Source organism: Elephas maximus, chromosome 23 (genome assembly GCF_024166365.1).
Source record: "Elephas maximus indicus isolate mEleMax1 chromosome 23, mEleMax1 primary haplotype, whole genome shotgun sequence".
NCBI classification, from domain to species: Eukaryota; Metazoa; Chordata; class Mammalia; order Proboscidea; family Elephantidae; genus Elephas; species Elephas maximus.
Genome location: NC_064841.1, coordinates 47,425,292 through 47,449,065, shown reverse-complemented (window position 1 = coordinate 47,449,065; position 23,774 = coordinate 47,425,292). Strand labels below are relative to the sequence as shown.

Genomic DNA, 23,774 nt, shown 5'->3' with positions numbered 1-23,774 from the left:
GGTCATTGGTGGTAGCTTGGCACTATCTATTTCTTCTGGTATCAGATTGGTGGAGTCTCTAGTTCATTTGGTCCTTCAGTCCTTTGGGCTAGTATTTTCCCTGTGTCTTTGGTTTTCTGCATTGTCCTTTGCTCTAAGTGGGATGGAACTAATTGCTGCACCCCAGATGGCCTCTTGCAAGCTTTTAAGACCCCGGATGGCACTTACCAAAGTGGGTTGTAGAATATTTTCTTAATAAACTTTGTTATGCCAATTGGCCTAGATATCCCCTGAAACTATGGTCCCCAGGCTTTAGGGCACATTTTCTATGACAACTTTTCTACTCGTAATCCAGGCCAAAACTTTTAGAAGTCATCTTCGACTCTCTCCTTTCCGTATATCTAGTGAGTCACCAAGCCCTATCATTTAAGCTTCAAAATGTACCTAATTTTACACTTATCTCTAACACCTTGTGTCTAAATAACTATAACAACCTCTTAACTGCCTTCTTGATTCCAGTTTATCCCTCTTCCATTCTTTCTTGCATGCCACTCATTTTTCTTAAACACCACTTTTATCTTCACCTAACTTTGCTGAAAAACTTTCAGTACTTTCCTATTTTCTGCTTCTCAAGTTTAGAACTCATCCTGCCTTTCATGGCCCTCCATAATCTTGACCCTTAACTAATATAATCTAATCTTAACTCCCAGTCCGTCTTTACTTCTGGCATTCACACTGGAATCATCCACTTTTATACCTTTACTTGTGGCATCCTGGTTTCTATAAGGCTTTCTTCTGCCTCTCTATAAACCTTCTCTCTTTCAAGATCTAGTTCAATAGCTGCTTCTTTCAGGAAGATCCCAGTCCTTACTGAGCTCCAGCTTCTTTGAACTTCTCTAGTGCCAGTAGGTGATACCATCATTGTCTTAATCATTCACTAATTGTCATGTAATCCTCTTGTCTCTTCTGCTAGGCTATAAACTCTTAGAAGACAACATGTTGGTTTATGGGCTAAAGGGAGGTTGGGTCATTGAGCACAAACACAAAAGCACCAGATTATGTGCTTCAAATATTTATTTCTTTTAATTCCCAGAAAACCGTGGTTGGAGATGCCTCAGAAACTGCTCTCTTGAAATTTTCAGAGGTCATTTTGGGTGATGTGATGGAAATTAGAAAAAGAAACCGCAAAGTAGCTGAAATTCCCTTTAACTCTATCAACAAATTTCAGGTGAGTTTTTCCTCACAACTGGCAATTTTTATCACTAGGATGATATTTCTGTCTTCACATATCCTTTGGGTAGTACACATTTTGAATGATGTCTGACTTCAAAAACAGTCCTCAAGGATGCAGGGCCCAGGCATCTGGTAAACCCAGATCAAGTTTCCCTTGCTGGCCTCCTTCCTTTCCCTGAAGTAGGGTATAGAAGAAAAGAAAGGTGAAGAGCTTGTCAAGACTTGGCTGCTCCTATGCATGATCCCTCTATATTACATACACACACACAAAGACGTATGCATACATGCCTACATACATTTACATAAGAAAAGTAAACCAGTTGCCATGGAGTCACCTCTCACTCATGGCAACCCCCTGCGTGTCAGAGTAGAACTGTGTTCCACTGGGTTTTCAGAGGATGATTTTTTGGAAGTAGATTACCAGGCTTTTCTTTCAGGGTGCCTCTGGGTGGACTAGAGACTGTGGCCCTTGGTTAGCAGCCAAGCACACTAACTGTTTGCACCACACGGAGACTCACACACACACACACATCCCCCCCACACACATACACCAGTTTCTTGTATTAGGAGGTGTGTTTCTATTAAATAAAATGCTGGTGACAAATCCTGACTTTAAAGTAACTTTCATACAAGTAAAAGGCAACAACCCAAATGAAAGGGAGAGGAGAGAGAGCAGAACTAACCTTACTGCACACCTAGTATATGTCAGGCACTTTATCTACTTTATCTTATTTATTCCTTACCATAAGCCTGTGAGGTATTACTAATTAATCCCAGTCTATAAATAGGGAAACAGGCACTTAAACAAGTGTTTGACTTGCATCTCTAATTGACACAACCAATTTTCAGAACAAGTCTGCCTAACTGCAGAGTTCATACTTTTCTACCATAATACAAAGGCAGAGCAACTTCATTTTGCTCCATGTGAGTAAGCCTTGCCCTTTGTAAAAACAAGTGAATAGTCTCTCAGATGACCAGTCACGTTCTTTGCGATCTGACTTCTAAGCAGTTCTTAGGGACCTCCTTTCTACCCATGATAGCCAGGAACAAGACAGCCAACCTTTCTAGTGGTCTCCCCTCACTCCAGATGTGGTCAACAACCGTCCCCATCTTCCTCTTCTGAATAGACGTAACTGCTAGTAGCCCAAGATACTGTGCAGGTGGGATTTCACATACAGTCCAAAGCTGAGAGCAAGGGATCGTGACTTGGGTTTGGCATAATAGTAAGGCATGTACATAGAATAACCATGCTTTTGTAAAGTTTCTGGTGATTACCCATTTATCTTCATTTTGATGGAATTTAGGGTTGGAAAAGAACTGTTGCAAACATCTTTGTGGATTGTTACTGTTGCTGTCATGTTGATTTCGACTCAGAGTGACCCTATGTGACAGAGTAGAACAACCCTATTGGATCTTTTACGAGAACAGATTGCCAGGTCTTTATTCTGTGAAGCCACTGGGTGGGTTTGAATGCTAACCTTTCACTTAACAGTCGGGCCCTTAACCGTTGTTCTACCAGGGCTCTTTTCTTTCTGGGTAATGGACTGATAAAGAATCACATTTAGCTAAATAGGCAAATAGCAAAAATTTATAACGGGAAATATTAAAGCCAGGAAATCTCTTATTTGAAGCAAAAGTGAAAATAGAATGAGAAGCAATCCCAACATAGCAATAGCTAATGATAGCTAAAATTACATCCGAAGCATTCTACATGCATAAATCATTCAGTTCTCACAACTATTTGATGTAGGTACTATTATTCTGCCCTCCAGCAGATGAGGAAATGAAAGTACAGAGTATATCACACACAGCTAGTAAGGAGCAGAACCAGGATTCAAACCCAAGTAGTCCATGATCCTAAGGACTATGTTAGATTATCTTCCAAGATTCAGAATCATAAGGAGCCTCCATTTTACCACAGAAAAGACATTCCTAGTCTATGAGAAATGAGAAAGAAAGCAGGTTCCGTGATGAAGCCTGCAATTTTTCATGTGCAGAAAGTTAGAGGAGAAGTTGGGCCATGCAGAGTTGAGGCTGAAAAGGAGAGAGGGCTCCTATGTGAGCTCCTCCTGAAGAGGTCAAAGAAACACTTTAGGTGCTACTGGAGCCATACCAGTAAAGAGCAAAACTCCACCCTAAACAAAGAGCTGTAGAGATCATTACAAATTCTTTGGCGTGCCAGTCAACTAAAGGAAAAATGGTGAAAAGTCCATGTCTTATTGATCTTGGTAATATTTCCCAAACAGACTAATCTATGGAAACACTTTCAGTAGTCTATGGCAAATTGGGAAATTAAGACAATGTGGTAAGTTTTATATAAGGATGGATTTATTTAATTTAAAAGTTTGTCCTTTATACCATTTATGATTAAGACTCTAGAGCCTAATAGCCTGAGTTCAAATCCAAGCTCAACACCTACTAACTGTGTGACCTTGAGGGAGTCAACTAACCTCTCTGTGCTTCAGTTTTCTCATTTGCAAAAGGGGATAATAATATTACCCACTGCCTTAGGGTTGTTTTCAGTATTAAATGAGTAGTGTGTGAAGCACTTAGAATAGAGCCTGGCATAGGGTACACACTATAAAATTGTCTACAATTATTATTCCTACTTTTTATATTTTAAAATACAAGAGCTTTTATGAAATGATGGTGATAATAAGATGGCAGGTGTTTTGTTTCATTTGTTTAGTATTTTTACTTGTCCATAAAAAAGCTGCCAACACTATGCTGCCCCTCTACTACTCGTTTTAAGTTTACTTATCTCTGATATCCAGCAGTCCAAGAACTATTAATTGAGAATCAACTGATGGACTCAAAATGGTAGAATTTTTCTTTGTAATTGACTTATTTCCTTCCAAACACTCCAGCTTTCTGAAATTCCTGTTGAGTGCTTAGAAGAGTACCTGGTATGTAATAAGGGCTATGTAAGGAGCCCTGGTGGCGCAATGGTTACCCGTTAATCTGCTAACGAGAAGGTCCGCAATTGGAATCCACCAGCTGCTCCTTGGAAGCTGTATGCAGCAGTTCCGCGCTGCCTATAGGGTCACTATGAGTCAGAATCAACTTGATGGCAACAAGTTTGGTTTTCTTCGGTTTATGTAAGGGTTAGCCATTTTATTATATATATGTATATTCAAAATTTTTGATTATTTTATTGAGGTAAATCTAGAAGTAGAATTGCTAGGTCAAATGGTATTCATGTTAAAATTGTGACACCTATTACTTAACTGTCCTCTAGAAAGATTGTACATGTGAGTGTCCACAACCTTACACTCCTGCCATTTCCTTTGACATCAAGGTGGCACAAGGAATTCCTGCAGGCATCATGCCTGCCTGAGCTCAGAGTAGTTGTGTCTGAAAAAAGTGCTGCTCACAATAGGGAGGTAGAGACAGGAGGTGAGATGTGGAGGCTCAGAGCTCCTACCCCTCTTGTGAGCACCCCAGGAGACCTCCCTCAAGGCCCAAGATTTCATGGACTGAAAGCCGTATCTGCCTTCGTGGCCTTCTCTAAAGGAAACATTTTTGGTTTGAAAGACAAGTTCCACTTAGTTTGGTTTCAAACTCAAGGTGCCACTCTGGGCTGGGGCCAAGTCTAGATCTCTGCATATTGCTTGGTGACAAGACAAAGAGGATTGAACAAGCCTGGGGATGTCATTATTCCCCTTCCTTCTTTTATATTCCAAGGACAAGTAGCCCAACAAGAATAAGAGATGTTTTTCACTTCCTGTCATGTTAGTAATTAAAAGTCTTGTACAGCTTATGCCCCTGGTAATGAAGATGGAATCAATAATAGATAACATGCTGTGTCTAACATGCTCCATTATTTCTCTCCTCCCAGCTCTCCATCCATGAGATGGATGACCCCAATGACAAACGCTTCCTCATGGTGATGAAAGGGGCCCCTGAGAGAATCTTAGAGAAGTGCAGTACCATCATGATCAATGGCCAAGAGCAGCCCCTGGACCAGAGCAGAGCCAAGGCCTTCTACACAGCATACATGGAGCTCGGAGGCCTGGGCGAGCGTGTGCTAGGTGAGTTCTTGGGATCAGAACTCATATCCATCACCTGATAGATGCAAAGTTCTGACTCTGGGTTGAGGCAATAAAGATGCAGGCATCTTTGAGTAATGTATTATATAGTAGAGTAGATATGGCATCCACACAAATAATACTAAGAAGAATATGATAAACATGATAGTAAACATATAACAAAATGTATATGACAGTACAGAGAAGAATGAGGTCACTTCCAATAAGTAAAATCAGGGAAGATTTTATGGAAGGAGTTACATTATAAACTGGGCCTTGAATGACAGATAATATTTTGAAGGGAAGTTGGGGAAAGTATTCAAGGAAGAGAGAACAACATGAGCCAGAGCACAAAGGCAGGACTGAATAAGGAAAGATAGGCAAGCTGAGCCAGAATACTGGTGCTGAGTGTTGTAGGGGGCATGAGATAGCATAATCATGGTCATAGCATAGTCATAGAAGAGAAAGCTAGACTGAATGGGTGGGTAAGGAACTGGGGTTTCATTCTGCAGTTAGTGGAGAGCTGTTGAAGGCTTTGCATCAGAAGTGAGCTGATCAAAGTTTTGGTGTGTTTTTAAGGATAATTTTTGGCAATAGCGTATAAGAAGGGATAAAAGGAGAGGAGAGGCATGGGTCTAAGTAGGAGGTAGCTGCCCTCATTCAAGTGAAAGGGGATGAGAATTTTTTCCAAGGCAATGGGAAAATGAAGGAGGGGTCAGATGCAAGATGCTTAATGGATATTGATAGTCAGGCTTAGTAGCTAATTAGAGGAGAAAAGTACATTTTAAAAAGGTTGATGTGAGTAGGGAAAAAAAGTAATGCCAGTAACTGAGATAGGGAATGTTGGAAGGAACCTTAGAAATACAACAATTGTAGAGGAGCCTATTGGAGGTTATTTAAGATTTTGGGGGACAACATGTCCCATTGTGAGAGTCATGGGCTCATCAAAGGATACCTTCTCAGAACAACAGAAGGATAAATTTAAAGTTGACAATAAGCGTCATTAAACATTAAAATTCTTGCCAATAGAGATGTTGGAATCTGTGGAATATGTGTTTCTAAAGGATTCTTGAGTTTGTAAAGTACATAAACCATGTAAAAGAGATGATAATGCTTTAGCATGCTCTAAATATTCCACAGGACTGGGTAATCTCCTTTTCAACACGAGATTGGTATCTGTCTGACTAGCATAGCTCTAGGCACCTCTCATTTGATCTCTCGAAGTCTGTACTTCATTGAAATTTGTAAAGTTAGTGAGCCATGCTGAGAATAAATTCAGTATAAAAGCTAATGAGAAGTTTACAAGGTCTTAGAAGTCCCACCAGACACAAAAATCCCTTCGACCTCAACTTGTGAGAGGCTGACGCCTTCAGAGAGTGGTTCTACCCCATTCCTAACAGCCTTTCTCTCATGCTTATCTTGACTAAAAACTGAACTTCGTACTATTCCCCCTGACACCCCAAGTTCTTTCCCAACCTTGTCCAGTAGCATATGCTGTTTTCTCTGCCTTTCCACCCCCAGCCCTCCCTTCTTTCCCTGAAAAACATCTACACCTCTCTCAGGACCCAGCTCAAATGTTACCTCCTGGGTAAAGTCTTTCCTAACTCCCCGGGTAGCTGTAGTGCAGCTATACTCTGTAGGACTGACTATGTTTTATTATACTTTATCTTTTTATTCCTCTGTCTACCAAACTGGGACATTTTCAGAAGTAAAGGCTTGGTCTTTATATCCCTAGACTATAACATGGATCCTAATGGGCACACAGGAAATTATTTTTGTATTAAATGTACTTTCTAAAACCATGCATTATAGAATTGAAGAAATTATACAGTTCTGGTATACTGTAATACCAAATAATAACTCTAATACCATAGTCGCAAAATATTAAAGGACTGTGAGTGTATCATATTGTACCCCCTTTTCTTTTGTCATGTCTTATCCTGGTTTCATCAACTCCCAAAATCATGCCCATTCCAGGTTTCTGTCATCTCTACCTGCCAGCAGATGAGTTTCCAGAAACCTACTCATTTGACGTAGACACCATGAACTTTCCCACCTCCAACCTCTGTTTTGTGGGGCTTTTGTCAATGATTGATCCTCCTCGGTCCACTGTGCCTGATGCAGTTACCAAATGCCGGAGTGCTGGGATCAAGGTGAAAGTCATTTTCCTGACTCAAAAAGTTCCCCATATATGTTGTATCTCCGACTGAGAACTTACGTCATAGAAGATGGTCAGCATTTAGGTCTCTTTATGTAAATATCGGAAACCCTGGTGGCATAGTGGTTAAGTGCTAAGGCTGTTAACCAAAGGGTTGGCAGTTCGAATCTGCCAGGCGCTCCTTGGAAACTCTATGGGGCAGTTCTACTCTGTCCTATAGGGTCACTATGAGTCAGAATTGACTCAATGGCACTGGGTTTTATGTAAATATCATAATTCTCTTCTTTTATCTGCACATTCACTTACTTAGGATTTTAGTAACAAAATGATTGTGTCTATGTGGAATAAACCAGAACAGTAATTGCAATGAAAAGAAAGATATCTCCTTGTGCCTTGAAGAGGCCATATCTTGTCCTAGACCACAGTGGACAATTAAAGGTTTTATTGTTTAATCTTGAGATCCAGCCTCCAAAAGTCCATTCATCTTCATGATATATAAGCCAAAATTGAGTTCTGTGACCATGTTAATATTAAGAAAGTTGAAACATGGGGCTGCTCCAAATACACATCTATGAGCCCTTTCACAAATAATAGCAATGGGAAAGGGGTTACTCTAATGTCAGACGAGGTAATTTAAGAAGTTCGGGAGCAAGGGTTGATCCAACAGGATCAATGTGTACTTCAGAGACAGTTGTGTCTTAAATCAAGAACTGCCCACAAGGGCAAACCACAATAATTGCAAACCATATTCTTCCAAGTCATGATAGAGTGGGCAATATTGAACTGTTCCTGCTTTAGCTGGCCTAGTTCCTCATTGTCCATATGTCTTCCTCATTGTGCTTTAGGTTATTATGGTGACAGGTGATCATCCCATCACAGCCAAAGCTATTGCCAGGAGCGTAGGTATCATTTCGGCAAAAAGTGAGACAGTGGAAGACATTGCAAAACGCCTCAACATTGCTATGGAGCAAGTTAACAAATGGTAAGCACAGAGCCAATAGAACAGAAACTGAAGTTCTTCACATGGAACCCTGTTGGTGTTAAAGAGCTGTGTTATTAGGAGCTAATCACCTTTTGATGAAACACCCTCTCAGGGTGGCACTAGACTGATTTGATCTATAATTCACATATCCATTCATTCACTCAAAACTTTACTAAGCACCTAATATGTGCCAGGCACTGTATTGACATGCTATGAATATTACCCCTTATGTCTAAATTTCATGATCCAATGAAGTAGATTTGAAAACTTGTGCCCAATTTAGAGTGAGGAAAACAGAAACAAAGAGTTTATATGAAACTACTTGCCATTGATCTAGTTGTATAATCAGGACTATTAATAACCCATTGGATTTCATGCAGTCTCCTAGTGAGCATCTTGGGTATTATCTATTCAGTCGGCTTCATAATGTGCAGCTATGTAAACATACTGGAAGCTATGCCACTGGTATTCAGATACCAGCAGGGTCACCCATGGAGGACAGGTTTCAGCTGAGCTTCCAGCCTAAGAGAGACTAGGAAGAAGGACCCGGAGGTCTACTTCTGAAAAGAATTAGCCAGTGGAAACCTTATGAATAGCAGCGGAACATTGTCTGATATAGGGCCAGAAGATAAGCCCCCAGGTTGGAAGGCACTCAAAAGGTGACTGGGAAAGAGCTGACTCCTCAAAGTAGAGTGAACCTTAATGACATGGGTGGAGTAAAGCTTTCAGGATCTTCATTTGCTGATGTGGCATGACTCAAGATGAGAAGAAACAGCTGCAAACATCTGTTAATAATTGGAACCTGGAATGTAGGAAGTATGAATCTAGGAAAATTGGAAATCATCAAAAATGCAATGTAACACATAAACATCGATATCCCAGGCATTAGAGAGCTGAAATGGACTGATATTGGCCATTCTGAATCAATCATATAGTCTACTATGCTGGTAATGACAGCTCGAAAAGAAATGGTGTAGCATTCATTGTCAAAAAGGACATCTCAAGATCTATTCTGAAGTACAATGTTGTCAGTAATAGGCTATCCATATGCCTACAAGGAAGACCAGTTAATATGACTATTTTTCAAATTTACACACCAAACACTAAAGGCCAAAGATGAAGGAATTAAAGATTCTTATCAGCTTCTGCAGTCTGAAATTGATCGAACATGGAGTCAGGATGCATCGATAATTACTAGTGATTGGAATGCAAAAATTGGATACAAAGAAGAAGGATCAGTAGTTGGAACATGGCCTTGGTGAAAGAAATAATGCTGGAGATCGAATGATAGAATTTTCAAGACCAACGACTTTTTTTTATTGCAAATACCTTTTTTCACCAACATAGATGGTGACTGTACACATGGACCTCACCAGATGGAACACACAGGAATCAAACCGACTACATCTGTGAAAAGAGAGGATGGAAAAGCTCAATATCATCAGTGAGAACAAGGCCAGGGGCCGACTGTGGAACGGACCATCAATTGCTCATATGCAACTTCAAGCTGAAACTGAAGAAAATCAGAGCAAGTCCACAAGAGCCAAAATAAGACCTTGAGTGTATCCCACCTGAATTTAGAGACCATCTCAAGAATAGATTTGATGCGTTGAACATTAATGACTGAAGACCAGATGAGTTGTGGAATGACATTAAGGACATCATCCATGAAGAAAGCAAGAGGTCACTGAAAAGACAGGAAAGAAGTAAAAGACCAAGATGGATGTCACAGGAGACTCTGAAACTTGCTCTCGAACATCAAGCAGCTAAAGCAAAAGGAGGAAATGATAAAGTAAAAGAACTGAACAGAAGATTTTAAAGGGGAGCTCAAGAGGACAAAATAAAGTATTATAATGACATGTGCAAAGAGCTGGAGATAGAAAACCAAAAGGGAAGAACACGCTCGGCGTTTCTCAAGCTGAAAGAACTGAAGAAAACATTCAAACCTCGGGTTGCAATAATGAAGAATTCTATGGAGAAAGTATTAAACGACACAGGAAGCATCAAAAGAAGATGGAAGGAATACACAGACTCATTATACCGAAAAGAATTAGTCAATGTTCAACCATTTCAAGAGGTAGCATATGAATAGGAACCGATGGTACTGAAGGAAGAAATCCAAGCTGCACTGAAGGCATTGGTGAAAAACAAGGCTCCAGGAATGACAGACTGTCAATTGAGATATTTCAACAAACGGATGCAGCACTGGAAGCTCTCACTCGCCTATGCCAAGAAATATGGAAGACAGCTTCCTGGCCAACTGACTGGAAAAGATCCATATTTATGCCTATTCCCAAGAAAGGTGATCCAACCAAATGTGGAAATTATAGAACAATATCATTAATATCACACGCAAGCAAAATTTTGCTGAAGATCATTCAAAAGCGGCTGCAGCAGTATATCAACAGGGAACTGCCAGAAATTCAGGCTGGTTTCAGAAAAGGATGTGGAACCAGGGTATCATTGCTATGTCAGATGGATCCTGGCTGAAAGCAGAAAATACCAGAAGGATGTTTACCTGTGTTTTATTGACTATGCAAAGGCATTCAACTATGTAGAGCATGACAAATTATGGATAACATTGTGAAGAATGGGAATTCCAGAACACTTAATTGTGCTCATGAGGAGCCTGTACATAGATCAAGAGGCAGTTGTTCGGTCAGAACAAGGGGATACTGATTGTTTTAAAGTGAGGAGAGGTGTGCGTCAGGGTTGTATCCTTTCACCATACCTATTCAATTTGTATGCTGAGCAAATAATCCAAGAAGCTGGACTATATGAAGAAGAACAGGGCATCAGGATTCGAGGAAGACTCATCAACAACCTGTGTTATACAGATGGCACAACCTTGCTTGCTGAAAGTGAAGAGGACTTGAAGCACTTATTAATGAAGATCAAAGACCACAGCCTTCAGTATGAATTACACCTCAACATAAAGAAAACAAAAATTCTCTCAACTGGACCAATGAGCAACATCATGATAAAAGGAGAAAAGATCGAAGAGTTCAAGGATTTCATTTTACTTGGATCCACAATCAACAGCCATGGAAGCAGCAGTCAAGAAATCAAAAGACACATTGCATTGAGTAAATCTGCTGCAAAGGACCTCTTTAAAGTGTTGAAAAGCAAAGATGTCACCTTGAAGACTAAGGTGTGCCTGACCCAAGCCATGGTATTTTCAATTGCCTCGTATGCATGTGAAAGCTGGACAATGAATAAGGAAGACCAAAGAAGAATTGACGTCTTTGAATTGTGGTGTTGGTGAAGAATATTGAATATACCACGGACTGCCAAAAGAATGAACAAATCTGTCTTAGAAGAAGTACAACCAGAATGCTCCTTAGAAGCAAGGATGGTGAGACTGTGTCTTAAGTACTTTGGGTGTGTTCTCAGAAGAGATCAGTTCCTGGAGAAGGACATCATGCTACAAAGTACAGGGTCAGTGGAAAAGAGGAAGGCCCTCAACGAGGTGGATTGACACAGTCCTGCAACAATGAGCTCAAGCATAACAAAGATTGTAAGGATGGCGCAGTACCCGGCTGTGTTTTGTTCTGTTGTGCAAAGGGTCGCTATGAGTCGGAACTGACTTGACAGCACCTAACAACATGTAAACATATTCTTCACTTCTTTTTTAATTAGTCAAAAATAGAATGGAAGCTTCCTAAGGAGAGACTCAATTTTTCCTCATTTCTTCTAAATTCTTTTAAGCTTGTCCATTCATCCATTTTTTTTTTATTAATTCTTTTAACAATTATTTGTAGAATGCTAACTGTATACCAGGCACCGTGCTAAACACTGAAAGTATAGTAGCAAACGGTATAAACACTATCCCTGCCCTTGGGGAGCTTTCAGTCTAGCCAGGGAGCTAGAAAAAACAACTGGTTGTGGTGTGTGATGAGTATAATGAAGGAGACATGTGGGGGACAGTATAGCTGGAAGTAGCAGGAGACTAACCTGGACTGGGATGGTCAGAGGGAGCTTCCAGGATATGGTGTTGACAGTATAAATGCATCAAAGACTCCAAAGTCTCAAGTTAAAAATGAATGTCATTGGCTTTGTTATACTTTCATGCCTGTGGGGAAGAAAGGAAAAGACCAATGAACCTCTTCTAGTTTACCCCAGCATTTATATTCTTTAGGAATACAGAGATGTCAGATAATAAGTTATTACTAGGGCAACAAATGGCCAAGAAAACCAAACAGAATTATACCCCGGGGCATGGCAATAATATCAAATGTGGGGCCCTGGTGGCGCAGTGATTAAGAGCTCGGCTGCTAACCAAAAGTTCAGCAGTTCAAGTCTACCAACTGCTCCTTGGAAACTCAATGGGGTAGTTCTACTCTGTCCTATAGGGTCGCTATGAGTCAGAATCAACTCGATGGCAACGGGGTTTAAAGAGTCTCCAAAGCTTCTTTGTATGAGTAACATTTACAAGGCAAATTTTGGATTTTTTTTGTTTATGTGTCTGGCTTTTAAAAATAATAGATTTATATGTTTTCATACAAGTCACCACATGGAATGGCAGAATGAGATGGATACTTCTGTAAATATTTTCATTTAATCACTTTATCAGATCTAGCTTAATGACAGTATAATTGCATTTTGGCAGCTGTAGAGGGAAAGGAAAAGCCCTTTTATCTTGCCTTATAGGCACTTACATACATATCAGTTAGGAAGGCCTGTAATTTCAGAATCAAGTGCTAGAATTCCAATATTTAGCATCAAGGGCAAAAAGCAAGCCTAAAAAGATACAAAATATAAAGAAAAAGATTTATAATGTTTTGTACCTACAATATTTAAGCTGAGATTTGAAGGCTAAAATCTGGAGTGTTAGCCAAGCAAAGGTGAGCTGAGGAGATGTCAATTCCTTGCAAAGGGAGAAAGGCCTTTGAAGGCCTTAGGACAGAGCTTGGAGGGTCTCAGAACTGAGAGCTATGAGGAGATAAAGCTCAACACCACAGACTTCACTTGGCCTGGGAGGCTGCACATGGCCTTGGAGATCAAGTTGGGGGTCCTGGGGTTTGTTCTAAGCACACTGGAAAACTTCTGAAGAGTTTTAGCAGGGAAGTGACACAGATCTGCATAATAGATGTCTCTGGAGACAAACATTTATATTTCAGCAGGCAATATTTTTGCTCAACGAAGACCAAATAAATTGTTCTCCCTTTATAAAGGGAATGTCACATAGTAGATGTTCTGTAAATTTCAAATGAATAACAAAAACAACAAAGAATTGTTTCCTATGCATTTGGCGTAAACTGATTTCTAGGGCCCAAAACAAGTAAACAGGCAGATTTCTTCTAACAATTTACTATGAAAAATTTCAAACATATAGCAAAGTTTGAAATATTTTACAGTGGACACTTATTTACCCATCACTTACATGTTATTATTAAAATCTTTCAAAAGGCAGTTTTTACCTTCATTTTACTTGCTAAGTAAAGCATTGCCCAGGAAGTACCACTTCCTCACCCATTCCTGTAATGAAAAGGCTGCTCGGCTATTTATACCTATTGTTATATGATACCAAGAAATGACTTAATTTTTGAGCTTCAGTTTATTGTCTTAAAATGGAGACTAAACTGTCTCCAATACTCCTAATCACTTTATTAGGAGCTGAGGATATTTGGTTCCATGTAATATCACAGTGGTTCAACCCATGTACTGCCCAGAACAGTTCTTTAATTTCAGGTCTGAACTATGGCCTCACTGGTCTCTCCTGACCTTTCTAGGGATGCTAAAGCTGCCGTGGTGACTGGCATGGAGCTGAAGGACATGAGCCAAGAACAGCTAGATGAGCTCCTAGCCAACCACTCGGAAATTGTCTTTGCCCGGACGTCCCCGCAGCAGAAGCTGATTATTGTGGAGGGCTGTCAGAGACTGGTGAGTGAACACACCTCAGCTAGAGGGCCCAGGACCACTGTCACCAGGTGGAGAAACGCCAAAATAGATTTGTGTCTCAGACCTGGACTCTGGGGCCTTTTGAAAACTCTCAAGAGAAAAGTCTTTGCCAGTCATTGTCATTTCACCTCTCTGCCCTCTCACTGAGTTTATACTCCATTCTTCTTTCCTTTTTTACCTCTGAAAGGAATGGTGCCAGACCCTTCCATGCTACACATTAAAGGAAGAACTCAAACTGGTTCTCTGCACTCCATAACTAGAGCTACAGGCTTCCAACAGCAAAACATTTGGGTACTGTGGTAGGTGTGGGTCTATAAAGAATTAAAAAAAATAAGACACAGCCCCTATCCACTTTAACCTACCATACACGCTGGTTTTTATATTTGGATACGTTTTGTTTGCAGCTCATTATCCTTACATCCTAGATTTTCTGTACTTACATTTTTCCCCATATAGGCCCTTAATTTCAGCTCCAGTATTCTCTTAACCTTAAGATGAAATTGAGACTATGTTGTTCTTGCCAAACCTGTGGTCCACTGGATCTGCATATATATGTTCTCTCACCACATGCCCCACAGGGTGCAGTGGTTGCTGTGACAGGGGATGGAGTTAATGACTCTCCAGCTCTGAAGAAGGCAGATATTGGAATTGCCATGGGCATAGTGGGTTCTGATGCAGCCAAAAATGCAGCTGACATGGTCTTGCTGGATGACAACTTTGCATCCATAGTCACAGGTGTGGAAGAAGGTAAACGAGGTCTCTAGTGGTCTTACTGAGGGCTCGGGTCACCTGGGGGACTAAAAGCAAGTCCTATAAGATGAAACATTTTCGCCTAGGTCGCCTGATCTTTGACAACCTAAAGAAGACTATGGCTTACACCTTGACCAAGAACATGGCTATGGTTTTACCCTTTATGCTCTACACGATTATTGAGTTCCCCCTTCCCATTGCCACCGTTACCACCTTGTTCATTGACTTGGGCACAGACATTGTAAGTAGCACTAAAGGGAGCAGTGGTCTGTAAGCTTTTAAGGATAAGGAGATGAACTAAATCAGTGCTTCTCAGACTTCAGTGCCACAAGGCCTGAAGTTACAGTGTTTCTAAAAAGCCCCTGGGTGATTCTGCTGGTCCACCTAGTTCTTCACTCCATATAGGAGCTTTTCAAGAGATGAGTTCATCACCCTCCAAAAAAAGCGTGTGCCATTGGTCATTTCAGCCCCTGTATGTCCCTTTTCTTTCTTTTTTTGTTAAATTTGAATATGAATATTACACTTCTTATTTTATTTCATTGTGCTTTAAATGAAGGTTTACAGAACAAATTAGCTTCTCATTAAATAATTAATACAAAAATTGTTTTGTGACATTGGTTGCCAACCCCCCAACTTTCAACACTCTCCCCTTCTCCACCTTTGTTTCCCCATTATTAGCTTCCCTGCCCCCTCTTTCTCATCCTTGCCCCTGGGTTGGTGTGCACATTTAGTCTCATTTTGTTTTATGGGCCTGTTTAATCTTTGGCTGAAGAGTGAACCTCGGGAGTGACTTCAGAACTGAGTTAAAAGGATGTCCAGGTCCCTACTCTCGGGGTTTCTCCAATCTCTGTCAGACCAGTAGGTCTGATCTTTTTATGTGAGTTCGAATTTTGTTCTACATTTTTCTCTATCTCTGTTCATGACCCTCTAATATGATCCCTGTCAGAACAGTCGGTGGTTGTAGTTGAACACCATCTAGCTGTGCTGGACTCAGTCTGGTAGAGGCTATGGTAGTAGTGGTCCATTAGTCCTTTGGACTAATCTTTCCCTTATGTCTTTGGTTTTCTTCATTCTCCCTTGCTCCAGGTGGGGTGGGACCAGTGGAGTATCTTAGATGGCTGGTAATAAGCTTTTAAGATCCCAGATGTTACTCACCAAAGTAGAATGTAGAACATTATCTTTGCTAGATGTCCCCCAAGACCATGGTCCCCAGCCCCTCAGCCCAGTAATTTGGTCCCTCAGAGAGCTTGGATGTGTCTATAAAGCTTCCATGACCTTGCCTTGGTCAAGTTGTGCTGGCTTCCCCAGCATCATGTACTGTATGATATATTGTATATTTACCATATTTAGTGTTTTTCCCTCCTCACTTCTCCCCTCGTAGCCATCAAAGATTTTTTCTTTCATTGTGTAAATGTTTTCATGAGCTTTTATAATTGTGGCCTCATATAATATTTGTCCTTTTGTGACTGACTTATTTCACTCAGCATATTGCCCTCCAGATTCATCCATGTTGTGCGATGTTTCACAGGTTCATCATTGTTCTTTATCATTGCATAGTATTCCATTTTGTGTATACAGCATAGTTTGTTTATCCACTCATCTGTTGATGGGCACTTAAATTGTTTCCATCTTTTTGCTATTGTGAATAATGCTGTAGTTAACAAAGGTGTGCTGTGTCTATTCGTGTGATGGCCCTTATTTCCCTAGGATATATTCCTAGGAGTGAGATTGCTGGATCTTATGGTATTTCTATTTGTAGCTTTTTAAAGAAGCACTATATTGTTTTCCAAAATGTTTGTACCATTTTGCATTCCCACAAGCAGTGCATAAGAGTTCCATTCTCCCCACAGCCTCTCCAACATTTGTTATTTTCTGTTTTTTGATTCGTGCCAGTAATGTCATTGTAGTTTTGATTTACATTTAAGTAATCGTTAGTGATTGTGAGCATTTCCTCATGTGTCTGTTAGCCACCTGAATGTCTTCTTTGGTGAAGTGTCTGTTCATTCCTTTGCCCATTTTTTAATTGGAATGTTTGTCTTTTTGTTGTACAGGTGTTGGATTTTCCTATAGATTTTAAATATTAGAACTTTGTCAGATTTGCCATAGCCAAAAATTTTGTCCCAGCCTGTAGGCTCTCTTTTTACTCTTTTGATGAATTCTTTTGATGAGCATGTGTTTAATTTTTAGAAGACCCTAGTTATCTAGCTTGTCTTCTGGTCTTTGTGTATTGTTAGTTATAGTCTGTATCCTATTTATGCCACGTATTAGGGCCCATAGCACTGAAACTATTTCTTCTACAAACTTCATAGTTTTTGGTTTTATATTTAGGTCTTTGATCCATTTTGAATTAGTTTTTGTGTATGGCATGAGATATGGGTTCTGTCTCATTTTTTTTTTTGTGAATGGACATCCAGTTTTTCTGATACCATTTGTTGAAACAACTGTCTTTTCCCCATTTAACGGATTTTGTGCCTTTGTTGAAGATCAGGTAACTGTAGTTGGATGAATTTATATCTGAGTTCTCATTTCTGTCTCATTGGTCAATGTAACTGTCATTGTACCAGTACGAGGCTGTTTTGAGTGTCAGAGCTGTATAGTAGCTTCTGATGTCAGGTAGTGCAAGGCCTCCTACTTTATTCTTCTTCTTCAGTAGTGCTTCACTTATCCAGGGCCTCTTGCCTTTCCATATAAAGTTAATGATTAGTTTTTCTATCTCGTTAAAGGATTCTGTTGGTATTCAGATCAAGATTGCATTGTATTTGTAGATTGCTTTGGTAGAATTGACATTTTCACAAAGTTAAATCTACCTATCCATGAACATGGCATGTTTTTCCACTTATGTAGGTCTTTTTTGTTTCCTTGCAGTAGCGTTCTGTAGTTTTCTTTGTGTAGATCTTTTACGTCCCTGGTTAGATTTGTTCCTAAGTATTTTATTTTTTTAGGGGCTATTATAAATGGTATTGCTTTCCTGATTTCCTTTTTGGAGTTTTCCAACTGATTTTTGTATGTTTATCTTGTGTCCTGCTACTCTGCTGAATCTATTAGTTCTAGTAGTTTTTTTATGGGTTCTTTATGTATAGTGTCATATCATCCACAAATAGGGACTGTTTTACTTCTTCTGTACTAATTTGGATGCCCTTTCTTTCTTTTTCTTGCCTTATTGCTCTAGCTAGGACTTCTAGTACAATGTTAAATAGGAGTGGTGATAAAGAAAATCCTTGTCTTGTTCCTGTTCTCAAGGGGGATGTCTTCACCCTCTCTTCTTTAAGAATGATGCCCTTTATTGTGTTGAACAATTTCCTTCTATACCTACTTTATTGAGAGTTTTTATCAGGAACAGGTGTTGGAGTTTGTCAAATGCCTTTTTTGCATTGATTGAGATGATTATGTGATTCTTTTGTTTTATTTACGTGGTGGATTATGGCGATGGATTTTTTTTTAAATCAAGGTATTAATCAGTTTCCATGTATTTGATTTTTTTCGCTTGATCTTTCTGTTATTAATTTTTACTTTTACAGCATTGTGATCAGAGAAGATACTTTATATTATCTCCGTGTTTTGGCTTTTATTGAAACTTGCTTTGTGGACTAAGATGTAGTCTATTCTGGAGAACATTCCATATGCGTTGGAAAAGAACGCGTACTTAGCTGCTGTTGGGTGGAGTGTTCTTGATATGTCTATGAGGTCAAGTTGTTCAGTTGTAGCCTATAAACCTTCTGTATCTTTGTTGAGTTTCTTTCTAGATGTTCTGTCCTCTAGTGAGAATGGTGTGTTGAAGTCTCCTATTGTTATTGTGAAACTGTCAATTTCTCTTTTCAGTGATGATGGAGTTTGTTTTATGTATTTTGGAGCCCTGTCATTGCGTGCTGGAAACCCTGGTGGCGTAGTGGTTAAGTGCTACAGCTGCTAACCAAAGGGACGGCAGTTCAAATTCTCCAGGTGCTCCTTGGAAACTCTATGGGACAGTTCTGCTCTGTCCTGTGGGGTCTCTATGAGTTGGAATCAACTCGACGGCACTGGGTTTGGTTTTGGTTGGTTTGGTCATTGTGTGCATAGATATGCATTATGCTTATATGCTCATGGTGGATTGTCCTTTTAATCATTATATAAATCCTTCCTTGTCTTTTATGGTGGATTTTGTTTTAAAATCTATTTTATCTGAGATTAGTATTGCCACTCCTGCTCTTTTTCAGTTACTGCTTGCTTTGTGTCTCTTGTAGACAACAAGTTGATGGGTCCTGTTTTTTACTCGATTCTGTCACTCTCTGTCTGTTTATGGGTAGCATTTAAGCCATTTATGTTCAGTGTGATTATTGATAGGCGTGAGTTTATTGCTATCACTTTGTAGTTTTTTTTTTTTTTTTTTTTTTTGTGGTGCTGGCATTTTCTTTGTTCCTCTTAGTTTCCTGTGGTGAATTCCTTTCATTTGTGGAATTTTTTTTTTCAATTCTTTTGTTTTTGTAGATTTTGTGTTTACTGAGACTTGAAGTTTTTCTTCATTTTGATGAGTAGGTTTATTAACTTTCTTTGTGATTACCTTGAAATTTACCCCCTCTTCCTAAGTTTAAACCAGTCTTTTGTTACTTGATATCACCTTGACTTCCTCTCCATTTGAAAGTTTTATATCTACATCATTTATTCCCTGTTTTATTGTTCTGACTTTGTTGTTATTTACAGATTGACATCTCTGTTTCCCTGTTGTAGTTCTTTTAGTTTTGTTTTATCCTTGAGAGTTCGTTACCTAGGGTTGTTACTGGCTTGATGCTATCTTGTGTCCTAGATTCAGGTTGTTGCCTCTCCTCATTTTCGTTCTTTGTCTGTTTCTTATTCCATTTGGTGCTTGGTTAAGTTCTTTAACCCTTCATTTGATGCTTAGGGTTCCAGTTTTGATGTTTGTATCTGTTTCAGATCTCTGCTCTAGAGGGATGGTGTGGTACTTCTGTCTATTACACCATGTTGGCTCCACCTGTACCTCCCTTTTCTTTTGGGACGATGAAGCTGTCACCAAAACAGTCCCTGAAATGCTGGGACCCAGTGGCTAAAATGAGAACATTATAGCCATCCCTTTTTAAGTAAAAGCATCTGTGATCTAGAAGCCTTTTCTTAAATACAGTAAGAAGTTGCTGATTTGTTGCTAGTTGCTGTCCAGTCAGTTCCAACTCATGGTGACCTCATTTGTGCAGAGTAGAACTGTACTCCATAGGGTGGGTTTTTAAGGCTGTGATATTTGGAAGCAGATCATCAGGCCTGACTTCTGAAGCATCTCTAGGTGGGTTCTAACTGCCAATCTTTCATCTACAGTAAGAAATAGCAGTTATTAAACCTCTATAAAACATTTTTTTAATTGTGCTTTAGGTGAAAGTTTACCGAGAAAATTAGTTTCTCATTCAAAAATTTATACACAGATTGTTTCATGACACTGGTTGCAATCCCTGCAATGTGTCAGCACTCTCTGCCTTTCCACCTCGGCCTCCCCATTTCCATTTTTCCAGTTTTCCTGTGTGTTCGTGACTTCTGGTCTTCACTTTGGGGCAGGTGATACCCATTAAACTTCAATAAGGTTTTGCATTAACCTACAATAAATTCCACTAAACACTCTCCTGTTCTCGAATGTATCCATTTAAAATCTTGAAGCTCTTTGAATGTTACTCATATGGCTCTGGTTTACATGGGTAAAAGGGTAAAAAGAACACAGAGCAAGCCAAATTCACAGCAAGTTGCCTGATTTTTCTTCTCCTTTGTTTTAAGTAACAATCAGGTAATCCCTACATTACAGGGGACCTAGAGATGTCTTTACCTCTGAGGGGAATTGAGGGCCCCACAATTTCCAATCAGACTATTCTCTGGGCCCCTTCAACTTGCTCATTTTTCTCCACTGTAGGGGTTCTCCAAGTGAGATCCTCACTGGTAGCAATAGGCCTCACCTGGGAACTTGTTACAAATGTAAATTATCTGACCCCACCGCAGACCTGCAGAATCGGAAATAGTGACCTGTCTTTTACAGGCCTTCCAGCTGATTCTGATGCCTGCTAAAGTTTGAGAACCACTGTTCTAGTGCATTACATTGTGGTTGAGGGGTATGCCAAGGGTAGAGGCATGTTGGAAGAAATCCACCTCTGAGGGGAAAATGTTTTATAACTCGTATGTTTAGCACGTGATGATAATAAAAAGGAGATTGATTTTTTTAAACTGGCTGTCTTTAAATTCTATGCAGGCAATGAACCCTGCACCCATAGATGGCCATCTCATATCCTCCCTCCCACCACCACCTCCCACCAATCGTACCCACCTACTGCCATGCCACTGCTTTTATCAGTGTTCTATACGTAGATTGTGTTTCAGGGTTAGGATTCACAGGCTCTCTCACCACTCTAGATTCCATTCATTGCCTTGGCTTATGAGAAAGCTGAAAGAGACATAATGAACAGGAAGCCTCGCCACAAGAATGACAGACTTGTGAACAAGCCACTCGTCCTCTACTCTTTACTGAACATTGGTATGATAAGGGCATCTCTTACCTGTCACACAAGGGTTCACCCAAGATAATTCATTTGAGACAGGTCACAACTGTGGTTTTTCTTTTGGGGTGTGGTTGGAATGACAGGAGGGACTGAGAAGAAAATTATAGAAGCTTATTTCTTATCTCTCTTATCCTTTTAGGTGTCATAGTAACCCTGGGAGCTTTTGTTGTTTATTTCACTGTTTACGCACAGGCGGGGTTTAGACCCAGTGCTCTTATTGGTCTCCGGGTAAAATGGGAAAACAACGATGTGAATGACTTGGAAGACAGCTATGGACAAGAATGGGTAAGGGAGGGCAAAGCTCTTCCCTGAGCATCCTATTGATTCTCCCCTCCTGTCACTGTCTTGCCCTGATTGATGCTGAAAGTTCATTTTCCTGAAGTATCTTAGTGAGACAAAGAGGGTGAAACTTTTCTCAATTATTAGGGCTTGGGGACACATTGTTTGGCCTTTGCCAGAACTCAGCCTCATCTCTCAAATTAGATCCCTAGAGCTAACTTTTTTATATTAGTTTTGCAATTGGTATGGAAGAATGACCCGTCCAGCAACACCTACAGTTGAACTGAAAAAATTAAATTAGCATTCTTTCCCTACTAATCTGGTTAAAAGAAAAAAAATATTTCTTTCCAAAGACAAAAAGGCGATCTGGTACCAGTCTTGGTGAAGTGGGGAAGGGAATAAAGCTTTACAGAACTGCATTGAAATTTCCCCAAAGTTTCCCTCATGAGTCTCATGGTCTCCTCTGCCTCTGCTCCCTGACAGACGAGGTACCAAAGGCAGTACCTAGAATGGACAGGCTACACAGCCTTCTTTGTTGCCATTGTGGTCCAGCAAATAGCAAATCTGATCATCAGGAAAACAAGGAGAAACTCCATTTTCCATCAGGGTCTTTTCAGGTATTGACAGTGTCTGATCTCATAGCTTAACTCTGGGCTTGTAAGACCAAGGGTCAAGAGGTCTGTTGATTCAAAGGGCCAAACTATGACCTTGCCTTTAATGTATAAGGCATTAACTCTGCTGGGTAGCATCAGTCTGTTGGGTGGCAGCATCACCATCCCATATGAGTTCAGAATCTGCTTACTTTTTTTCATGTCTTGCAGCAATAAAATCATCTGGGTAGGGATTGCCTCCCAAATCATCATAGCATTAATCCTCTCCTATGGCCTTGGGAGTGTCACAACCCTGAATTGCACTATGCTCCGGTAAGTTCACCTTGTGGTGGTGGGAAGGAAAGAACCCATTCCCATTCTGAGCTTTCACAAAGTAAATCAACATTAGGATTTCAGAGGTTTTTTTTCCCCTCACCAATCCAGTTTTCCCAGAAGAAGAAATGGGTTTTCCAAACTTTACGATCCCATCTTTACTCTCATTCAGTGGGCCACTTCAAAGGCAAATGTTGCTTCTTACCATCACAGTCAAGGTTAAATAAAAAGCTTTTCATCTTTATATTGTGTGATCCAACAAATTTGTTATTTCTAGTAAGGCAAGGAAAATGAACAAGAACCCCTCTGCCTATTGGTTGGGGTTGGGCCTTTCCTTGGGGTGCACTGGGACTCACCTTCCTGCCTTCTACTTCCAGGGCTCAGTATTGGTTTATGGCTGTGCCATATGCTATTCTGATATGGGTATACGATGAGGTGCGAAAGCTTTTTATCAGGCTTTACCCTGGAGGTAAGTAGTAGTATGATTTGTGAGGTTTTGTTTACCAACTTCAACAGACTTGATTTCTAATTGACTTTTTCTACCTCTCCAGGTTGGTGGGATAAGAACATGTATTATTAAGACCACCTTATTTCCCAAGTCTCCCAACTGCACATTGCTGATGTTCATCTTTTGGCCACTAGCTAGAAGATGTCTTGGCCAGGCAATGGGGACACTGTCAATATTTATGCACAAGAAGGAAGAAAACTGTGTGAAAGATATTCAGCTGATGTTTTATACTTCAAAGCTGAGATACAACTGTTTGCATATGATTTTTATCTCTATCTCCTTGTCTTAAAATATGTGAATTTCAAGATAATGATGTAGGGAAGAGGACATAAGTTTATATGTACATAAATTTCAAGTCTTGTGTAACCCAGATATCTGCTGGAGTCTCACTGCTCCTTCAGCTCTAGATAGGGTTGCTCAAACCTCCATTCCACATTCTATTCAATGATCTCTGTAAGATTTCTGTAAATTCCTGGGGAACTTGTATTTTCATGGCCACCTTACTCAAAAAG

At 40.0% G+C, this 23,774-nt stretch overlaps 1 protein-coding gene across 1 annotated transcript in view; it reads left to right on the top strand.

Annotated features, from left to right (window-relative positions):
• Positions 1-23,334, top strand: part of LOC126066243 (potassium-transporting ATPase alpha chain 2-like) — a 37,814-nt gene extending 14,480 nt beyond the window's left edge. Inside the window, exons 11-23 of the mRNA XM_049867104.1 lie at positions 1,073-1,207; positions 5,051-5,243; positions 7,218-7,393; positions 8,244-8,380; positions 14,113-14,263; positions 14,860-15,028; positions 15,118-15,272; positions 21,407-21,527; positions 21,692-21,837; positions 22,315-22,448; positions 22,653-22,754; positions 23,132-23,223; positions 23,306-23,334. Coding sequence (XP_049723061.1) covers positions 1,073-1,207; positions 5,051-5,243; positions 7,218-7,393; positions 8,244-8,380; positions 14,113-14,263; positions 14,860-15,028; positions 15,118-15,272; positions 21,407-21,527; positions 21,692-21,837; positions 22,315-22,448; positions 22,653-22,754; positions 23,132-23,223; positions 23,306-23,334 — 1,740 coding nt within the window. The remainder of the gene's footprint in view (positions 1-1,072; positions 1,208-5,050; positions 5,244-7,217; positions 7,394-8,243; positions 8,381-14,112; positions 14,264-14,859; positions 15,029-15,117; positions 15,273-21,406; positions 21,528-21,691; positions 21,838-22,314; positions 22,449-22,652; positions 22,755-23,131; positions 23,224-23,305) is intronic.
• The last annotated feature ends 440 nt before the right edge of the window (positions 23,335-23,774 follow it).